General features: G+C 46.4%; 1 protein-coding gene across 2 annotated transcripts in view; it reads left to right on the forward strand.

The window, feature by feature from the left end:
- The window catches only part of si:ch211-127i16.2 (probable flavin-containing monoamine oxidase A), a 62,465-nt gene extending 59,766 nt beyond the window's left edge, over positions 1-2,699 (forward strand). For both annotated transcript variants that reach the window (XM_048259870.1, XM_048259871.1), the window contains exon 12: positions 1,808-2,699. In XM_048259870.1, the coding sequence (XP_048115827.1) occupies positions 1,808-2,141 (334 nt within the window). In that variant the 3' untranslated portion in view covers positions 2,142-2,699. The remainder of the gene's footprint in view (positions 1-1,807) is intronic.
- The last annotated feature ends 7,972 nt before the right edge of the window (positions 2,700-10,671 follow it).

Raw genomic sequence — 10,671 nt, forward strand, 5'->3', positions numbered from 1 at the left:
ACACACACACACACACACACACACATAACTTGCCATTCACACCACAATAAATACATCCCTTAAAGGCGAGACCTTTTGTTTTATTTAAAAATACACTACTGGTTCCTGTAGGCATCCCCGAAGGTCTTAACTTGTAATCTTGCCTTTACTGTGAAAGTGACATGACACATTAGAAGTATTTTGTACCACACATTGCAAGTGTAACTGCAGGCTTTGTAAAGAGACCTGGTGTGTGTTAGGAGTTTGATGTTAATGCAACTTGAGTGTCTGCGCTCCAGTTATCATTCTTTCTTTTCTACTTTCACATCAGTTGGGTTTCCATCCTACGTTTTAATGCAGATTTTAATGATTCAAACAAGAACTCCTGCGTGGAAACACACGAAATGGTTGATGAAAACTATTGACGTTTATTTGCATTTGTTCTATCTGTGTGTTTCCGTATTGCCCTGACCTTATACACTCTTACTCACACTCACAGCTAATCACAACACGTCCCTTGGTAAGTGGAATGTCCATTTGTAACGTGCATTCAACGGAATGGAAACGTATGTAGATGGTTATATTCTTGAGCCAATTGTTATGGATGTGCAGAGAGTATGCTGATGAGCTGAAAGGAGACTAAGCTGTTGACTCTTTGACTGTTTGGAAGTTGCTGAGTGGAGTTGAAGGGAGTTGTGTTAATGTGTGGTTTGCTCATCAGAAGCCAGCTAAAGGTTCATCATATAATGCATTATTAAAGGGGAGAGAAAGTCTCAATTAACTCACTTACCGAGTTTAAAAAAAATTGATGTCAAGTCAAGTCAAGTCAAGTCAAATTGTATTTCTATAGCACATTTACAGACGGCTGAGCCGCACCAAAGTGCTTCACAATAAAGTGCTAAGTGCAATAAACAAAAGAATGACCTTAGGCAGAAGGGGGAAAAAATGAAAAGGGCAACAAGACAATGACTGAAGGAGTTAAAATAATGTAAAAAGAGAGAATATACCAAAAGGTAGCCAGGGGACACTATGCACTGGCACATAAAAAGGAGACACTAATCAAAGGCAAGTGAAAAGAGGTGGGTCTTTAAAAGGGAATTAAAAATATTTAGAGACTGGGCTGCACGGATGTGGAGGGGGAGGCAGTTCCAGAGTCTTGGGCTGCTACTGCAATGGCTCTGTCCCTCTTGGTTTTTAGCGTGGACCTGGGCACTTCCAATAGCAATTGGTCAGCTGACCATAGTGCTCTGGAGGGGATGTGGTGGTGGAGAAGATCAGCTAGGTAGCCAGTGGAGCGAAGCGAGGACCGGGGTGATATGTTCTCGCTTGTTAGTACAGGTGAGGAGTCGGGCGGCTGAGTTCTGAACCAACTGTATAATAATATCTTCCTATTACAAGGATACAAGGATACAAGGATACAAGGAAGTTTATTGTCACATGCAGATAGTTACTGGAAGTAAGAAATGCAGTGAAATTATGTCTGGTGTCAGCCTATTTGTGCATTAATGGGGTAAAAAGTGCAGTAGAAGAGGGGTTTAGTAGATTAAGTGGCAAGGGCTGCATAAAAAAGGTGGGGAGGATTGGGATTGAGTGGGGGGCACCAACAAGGAGCACCCAAGAGCAACAGGGGCAAGGAAAATTACTATAATATCTTCGTATTACTAATATACTACTAATTACTTCCTATTACTAATGCCTCATACAACTCATTTGTATCCCACGTTGTGTGTGTGTGTGTGTGTGTGTGTGTGTGTGTGTGTGGGTCTGTGTGTGTGTGTGTGTGTGTGTGTGTGCATGCACGTGCACGTGTGTGTATGGTCTGCTGCAGGATCCACTGGGCGGGGACGGAGACTGCCACCAAATGGTGTGGCTACATGAGCGGCGCTATCCAGAGTGGCCACCGGGTGGCGCTAGAGGTCCTGGCCCGCCTGAGTCCGCACTTGTTGAGCCAGGAGGAGAGGGAGGCGGCACAGGGCCTCAGCCACCAACCAACCCCCCGGAGTGACCTCTGGAGCCACGTGATTGGCTACTCGCCACTACGCATCACCCTCACCCTGACCGCCATCACTCTGGGGGCCGCCTTGTTATTGGTCAAGCCTCAACTCAGGAGAGATGTGATTGGCCAAGCGTTAGCCTGGCTTCCCAAATATTACACAAACTAGGAGAGATGTTCCCTAGACTGGCACGGAGAAACACTATTTTATGAGCCACAGGACAAATCGATCAAGTTTAGCTGCAATATCTTTGGAACCACAGGGTATAGTGACGGAACGTGTTCTGTTCCGTGCTCTGTTCCGTGCTCTGTGTACTCTGGGCAAAGACAAATCTAATCAAAACAAAAATAAAACAAGTGATTCAAGATTCAATACTTTATTGCCAAACTACTCAGTGCAAGTTGCTAGGGATTTGCTTCAGTGTGCTCATGACAGGACAAAGACATCACCATAGACACACAGAAAAAGACATAGAACACATATATACAGAGTCCCACACAGAATCACCCTTGACATAGGCACATAAAAAGGGCACACTGCTCACAGCATACCTGGATGACAGTCCAGGAGGCTAGAGTGACAGGTCAGGTTAAAGTGACATGGTGCATAGGGATGTGAAATTCAAAAGAAAAGTTTAGCCATGCTTGAAAGTAGCAGCACCTAGTCACATTTGTGCCCATGTGTATCATTGACCATGTTGTGCTATTAAAATGTAATTCCTGCACAGCTTTGCTTTAAATGAACTCATCCGTATTGTGGTGACATTGCACCTTCCTGGCCATGTGGAAGATAAAGTGTCTGAGCTGAAACTGTGCATGCTGGAGGTGGGAAGTGATGGACGCTCTGCAGGAAATTGCTAATTCGTTGCAGAGAGGTCTCCTGTTTGTCTTGATAACGCGTGCAGCAGCAGAACGAGGAGAGGAGAGGATGGATCTCTTGCCGCGCGGCGCGCCGCACCAAACAAGACAGAGCTGTAGATTCCAGTTCTTAAGATTCCAGAACGGGGGGGTCTGCTCTGGTATTGGCCAAGCCCCAACTGAGTCATTTGATTGGACACGTGTGGGAGAGCGTGGCTTCCTAGGAGATGACTAATCCTGCGTGTGGAACACCCTCTCATTCACTGCACAGGGCTAGATTTACTAAAGGTGTGCATGTATAAAAACCTGTGTCAACTTAAAATCACCCATAAATAAATGCACAAGCTGATCCACTAATGGGGAACACTGAAGATTGCTTCTTTCAAATGAGCAAGATAAGTCATATTGCCAAGATAATACGTTTGCCTCCATGAATACAGTTTGGGGCATTTCTCGAGTCGGCAAAATACTCAGAGGTGACCATTCAGCTAGTTAATTTAGCATAGGCAATGCAATTTACCAAGCTTGTTGAAGACATTGTGATTACATCTGCTTTTAAAGATAACATAGAATGGATTAATAAATCCTTGCGCTTGGTTTTATCAGTGAGTATTGATTTCAAAAATATATATATTTTATTGTGAGCTAAGTATTTTACCTTGTTCTGTGAGGAATGACATTGTGATGGACATCTACCATTTATTTAGTGAGAGAGTAGGTGTTCCGAACAGAAAATGTAGAAAGAACTGTTCTCTTGTGAAAAAAAAGTGAAAAAAGCAACACTATTTTATGAACCACAGATTTATTGATTGAATGTAGCTGCCGTCTTTGCTGAACCACAGGGTGTATAGACTTAGTTTGTTCTTTGTATTTGTTCTCTGTGTGTTCAGAAGGGAAAAAAGTAAATATCAAGTTCATTTCAGCCTTGCTACTTATTAGTAGCTGCACGCAGTCTCCTCTCTGTCCTTGTGTACCTGTCTCTTATGCCATTAAAATTTAATTCCTGTATAAAGTCTCTTAATATGAACAAGTCGGTCTCAAGCTCAAGGCTATGAGGAGGATAATCTAGCAGAGCTGAGGCAGTCTGCATGTTGGAGGTGGGAGGTAATGGATTCTCCGCAGGAAATTGCTCATTCATTGCAGAGCCCCTTCCTGTTTGTCTGATACGGACACATGGAGAAGGATGAGGTGGCACAGACACACACACAGGACATGCAGACACACACACACACATGAAAACATGCATATGCATGCACAGAAATTCACACACTCAAGACACTTACAGTACATAAATGCTCTCTCAAACAGATATACTCCAAAACATACAGTGCATATACCCATGCAAAGATACAAGCATGAGCAGACACTCACATAAATACTCTCTCTTGCGCGTACACACACACACCTGCCAGTGTGCTGGAGAGAGATGAGCAGCTTGTGTCCCCCTCACCCCCCGTGCCATCTAAGTGATTCAATCGCTATCGCACGATTGCACAGGTGATTGAGGAGATTTTGGTCGGGCTCCCCCAGGGCCACCTAACTCATGGGGGCCTGTGGGGTCCTGCCAGCAGCTCTGGCCTCCCGTGCGACGCTATTTGTCTTTGTTATCAGCGGCGTGCAGCAGATCAGTGGTCCATTTCACCCCTCGCCCGGCGCCCGGGCCACGCAAGATTAAAACCCCGCCTGGCCCAACCTGTCCACCGGCTGCCTGATTCACTCTGGACACATCCAACCCCCCCGGCCCCCGCCGAGAGGACAACAGCGCCTGCCCAGATCGGTGACTGGAGCCGGGGCAGAAGACAGATGAGTCCCTGGGGTGCTGTGGTGGTGGTGGTGTTGGGGGCTCAGTGGCCTCTTTCTGTCCGCTGTGTCTGGTCTCATTTTTGGGCTCGTTTGTGTTCTGCTGTGTTGGCCAGCTTCTCTGAACCCAGGCCTCAAGTGCTTAGAGTTTACTTCTCAAACTGGCGCTTTGATGTTCCCCGTCTTACTTTTAGGGGGCAGCCGTGGCCTACTGGTTAGCGCTTCGGACTTGTTACCGGAGGGTTGCCGGTTCAAACCCCGACCAGTAGGCACGGCTGAAGTGCCCTTGAGCAAGGCACCTAACCCCTCACTGCTCCCCTAGCGGCTAGCGCCGCTGTTGTTGTAGGCAGCTCACTGCGACGGGATTATGTATGCTTCGCCTCACTGTGTGCTGAGTGTGTTTCACTAATTCACGGATTGGGATAAATGCAGAGACCAAATTTCCCTCACAGGATCAAAAGAGTATATATACTTATACTATACTTACTTCTCAATCTTCTTACTTTTCAATTTAGCTTTACTGATTATAGTCTTACTTCTCAATCTAGCTTTACTGGTCATAGTCTTACTTCTCAACCTGGTTTTACTGATCATAGTCTTACTTCTCAACCTGGCTTTGTTCTTTCTTTGTTTTATGCTTATGCTTATGCTTACAGACGACTTATTACTGTTTATGTAGCTTGGTTTATGCCACAATGTTCGTTTCCCATTTAGAGAGCCTGGACTGTGGTTTCTTTCTTTTTAAACACACCAGACACCCAGAAGTACACAAGTTGTTCACTGTAGTTCACTGAATTCAACAGCAAGTGTGTATTGGGTTAGAATCACACAGTGTACCTGTAACTCTCCGACTTCTAAAACCGCCTTTGATGCTCTCAGTCTTGCATCTCAAACAGGCTTTAATTACCACAGTCTTTCTCCTCAAACTCGCCGGCTTTGATGCTCGCACTCTGACTTTTTGAAAAACTGGCTTTAGCGAGTTTCTCTGTCTCGTTCTCCGTGCTCTCGACCTGGCTCTGCCGCTCACGCTCACATCACGCTGACCGGCTCCGATTGCAGCCCGTGGGTCACTGTGGGCCCGTGCAGGGGCGGAGTGGCAATCGGGAAGTTCGGGAACTCCCGGTGGCCCGGTCGAGGTGTGGGCCGGCCCCGAGTCGTTCATAAGATATTCATGTAAACATTTCCGCAAAAATCTCCGAGATCTACACTTCAATGTACAGGGGAGTCCAAACAAAATTTAAACCACTCGCTCACTGTCTATATGTCATTCATGGTTACCCTGCACATTAATTTCTCCCATGCTGATTTTTGTGAAGGCTATTTATCTTAATTCATTTTTGTCTTATTCAGGCGTTACAGCACTTGCATGGTCATAAATAAAAAAATGACAATTTAATTTGTTATTTGTTCTTAAATGAACGCAGGCCTAGGCTAAAATGGAGCAAAGCCTCCTGGGAATGGGGAATGAGTTTCTGGTTTATCCAATGAACCGATTGCAGGTCAAGTCTATTTACAGAAATGTAGGGGGATAAATGAGTGGCCCCTTGTCTAATGGCATGACCCTACAAGCGATCAAGTTCGAGGAAAACTGTTACTGTCTATGGGAAAACTACAGTTGACGGATTTGCGTGGTTGCTTGCTGTTTTACACATGGATGGAAGGCAGAGAGAAAGGTTAGCGGAGCTAAAGCATTGACGTTATTGCAGAAACTAGCACAAGCTAGTCTTATGTTGATATGTATAGCCTAGCCTATGACTACTGTAATTAATGGGCCACTCAGGCTGATAAATGGTTTGTGGAACTCGTTGGAACTGTCTATATGTAAGCCTTTATAGGCCTACTTTAATCTACCTATTCAAAGTGCCTGGTTTTTCAATTATTTAATTACCTGTGTTATTAGGGTGACATTGTCTGTAGGCTAGGCCTTTTTTTAATTTATACAGGCAACTATTGGAGTGCTATGCTACCCAGATATGTCCTTGCATGATGCTTGAAACATCCACCCACAAAGCTGTTTTTATACTGCACTTAAATATCTAGTTCCTTACAAAAGTGCCTGGTTTGTGGTTGATAGGCTTGTTGTATTGCATTAGCACTACAGTTCCTTTCTCCAAATGTAGCCTATAGCCTAGTATTTTAAATTGACATTATGTGTGCGTGTTTGAAGGGGGGTGTTGGGAGGGGGGTGCCGTCAGAATTTTAGTGCCCCACTCCGCCCCTGGGCCCGTGGCGTTGGCACTGTACGCTGTTGCTGTCAGCTGGCATTCTACAGGCCTTTGATGTGTCTCTCACACACGTGCACGCATGCACTGGGCATCGCTGGTGCACAGTGTATCAGTGCCATGCTGAGTGGCAGTGCCCGCAGGGCTAGACGCGCAGCGATGGATCGGAGAAGACGGGAAGGTCAAGCAGTCATGACTCAACGGCGTGTTGTCTGTTTAGCGTACGAGACGGACCACAACAAGCGTTGGACGGTGCTGACGCCACGGGCCTCTAGACCTACGGTCACTCATGGGGCTGACATAGATAAACAAGCATGCAGACTCAAGCATGCTCAAAACACTCATTCTCTACACACATACACGCATTGTCCTACCCACTCTTTAAGACTCAGACACATGTAACTCACTCACTTACTCACTCACTCAGTCACTCACCCATTCACTCACTCAGTCACTCATTCACTCATTCACTCACTCTCTCACTCACTCATTCACTCTTACTCACTCACTCACTCACTCACGTGCTCGCTCGCTCCCTCACTCCCTAAACCACACACTCTCACACACACTCATTCATTCACTCATTCATTTACTCACTCACTCATTCACTCACCACTCTGACTTCCACTCTTACTCTCACCCCACTCTCACTCACTCACTCACTCACTCACTCACTCACTCACTCACTCACTCACTCACTCACTCACTCACTCACTCACTCACTCACTCACTCACTCACTCACTCACTCACTCACTCACTCACTCACTCACTCACTCACTCACTCACTCACTCACTCACTCACTCACTCACTCACTCACTCACTCACTCACTCACTCACTCACTCACTCACTCACTCACTCACTCACTCACTCACTCACTCACTCACTCACTCACTCACTCACTCACTCACTCACTCACTCACTCACTCACTCACTCACTCACTCACTCACTCACTCACTCACTCACTCACTCACTCACTCACTCACTCACTCACTCACTCACTCACTCACTCACTCACTCACTCACTCACTCACTCACTCACTCACTCACTCACTCACTCACTCACTCACTCACTCACTCACTCACTCACTCACTCACTCACTCACTCACTCACTCACTCACTCACTCACTCACTCACTCACTCACTCACTCACTCACTCACTCACTCACTCACTCACTCACTCACTCACTCACTCACTCACTCACTCACTCACTCACTCACTCACTCACTCACTCACTCACTCACTCACTCACTCACTCACTCACTCACTCACTCACTCACTCACTCACTCACTCACTCACTCACTCACTCACTCACTCACTCACTCACTCACTCACTCACTCACTCACTCACTCACTCACTCACTCACTCACTCACTCACTCACTCACTCACTCACTCACTCACTCACTCACTCACTCACTCACTCACTCACTCACTCACTCACTCACTCACTCACTCACTCACTCACTCACTCACTCACTCACTCACTCACTCACTCACTCACTCACTCACTCACTCACTCACTCACTCACTCACTCACTCACTCACTCACTCACTCACTCACTCACTCACTCACTCACTCACTCACTCACTCACTCACTCACTCACTCACTCACTCACTCACTCACTCACTCACTCACTCACTCACTCACTCACTCACTCACTCACTCACTCACTCACTCACTCACTCACTCACTCACTCACTCACTCACTCACTCACTCACTCACTCACTCACTCACTCACTCACTCACTCACTCACTCACTCACTCACTCACTCACTCACTCACTCACTCACTCACTCACTCACTCACTCACTCACTCACTCACTCACTCACTCACTCACTCACTCACTCACTCACTCACTCACTCACTCACTCACTCACTCACTCACTCACTCACTCACTCACTCACTCACTCACTCACTCACTCACTCACTCACTCACTCACTCACTCACTCACTCACTCACTCACTCACTCACTCACTCACTCACTCACTCACTCACTCACTCACTCACTCACTCACTCACTCACTCACTCACTCACTCACTCACTCACTCACTCACTCACTCACTCACTCACTCACTCACTCACTCACTCACTCACTCACTCACTCACTCACTCACTCACTCACTCACTCACTCACTCACTCACTCACTCACTCACTCACTCACTCACTCACTCACTCACTCACTCACTCACTCACTCACTCACTCACTCACTCACTCACTCACTCACTCACTCACTCACTCACTCACTCACTCACTCACTCACTCACTCACTCACTCACTCACTCACTCACTCACTCACTCACTCACTCACTCACTCACTCACTCACTCACTCACTCACTCACTCACTCACTCACTCACTCACTCACTCACTCACTCACTCACTCACTCACTCACTCACTCACTCACTCACTCACTCACTCACTCACTCACTCACTCACTCACTCACTCACTCACTCACTCACTCACTCACTCACTCACTCACTCACTCACTCACTCACTCACTCACTCACTCACTCACTCACTCACTCACTCACTCACTCACTCACTCACTCACTCACTCACTCACTCACTCACTCACTCACTCACTCACTCACTCACTCACTCACTCACTCACTCACTCACTCACTCACTCACTCACTCACTCACTCACTCACTCACTCACTCACTCACTCACTCACTCACTCACTCACTCACTCACTCACTCACTCACTCACTCACTCACTCACTCACTCACTCACTCACTCACTCACTCACTCACTCACTCACTCACTCACTCACTCACTCACTCACTCACTCACTCACTCACTCACTCACTCACTCACTCACTCACTCACTCACTCACTCACTCACTCACTCACTCACTCACTCACTCACTCACTCACTCACTCACTCACTCACTCACTCACTCACTCACTCACTCACTCACTCACTCACTCACTCACTCACTCACTCACTCACTCACTCACTCACTCACTCACTCACTCACTCACTCACTCACTCACTCACTCACTCACTCACTCACTCACTCACTCACTCACTCACTCACTCACTCACTCACTCACTCACTCACTCACTCACTCACTCACTCACTCACTCACTCACTCACTCACTCACTCACTCACTCACTCACTCACCACACACACACATACACACACACACACACACACACACACACACACACATATGGTATACACAATTGAAAGTAGAACTTACAAATGACGGTTACACTTTACTTGACAGTATCGACATAAGAGTGACAAGACCGTGTCATGAACGTGTCATAAACAACGCTTCTGTCATCGCTTCTGTCATTAAGTGTCATTCGATTTTTGTCATAACAAGTTAGGATTAGGATTAGGGTTGGAGTTAGGGTTAGGATTAGGGTTAGAGGTTAGGATTAGGGTTAGGGTTCATGTGTCATGACAGTGTCATGTGTTCATGACAGTGTCATGTCACTCTTATGTCGATACCGTCAAGTAAAGTGTTACCCAATATTATATAAACCATAACGCATAAGAAGCGCTTAAAGAACTAAGTGCATGTTGAACAGGAATGTCTTTAGACCCCTCTTAAACAACCCAAAACTACCACAGGAACGGAGAGCACTGGGCAACTCATTCCACCAACATGGAACCACTGAGGAAAAGAGTCTTGAATTAGACCTAGTGTTTATGACTGGTCGACATAACAGACAATTTAGTCAGTGTCCTACAGGCCAAAGTGAGAGATTTAAATTTAATTCTGGTTACTATAGGGAGCCAATGGGGAGTAACTAGAAGAGGAGTTACATGCGTCCTCTTTGGCTG

Source organism: Alosa alosa, chromosome 12 (genome assembly GCF_017589495.1).
Source record: "Alosa alosa isolate M-15738 ecotype Scorff River chromosome 12, AALO_Geno_1.1, whole genome shotgun sequence".
Classification (NCBI taxonomy): domain Eukaryota; kingdom Metazoa; phylum Chordata; class Actinopteri; order Clupeiformes; family Clupeidae; genus Alosa; species Alosa alosa.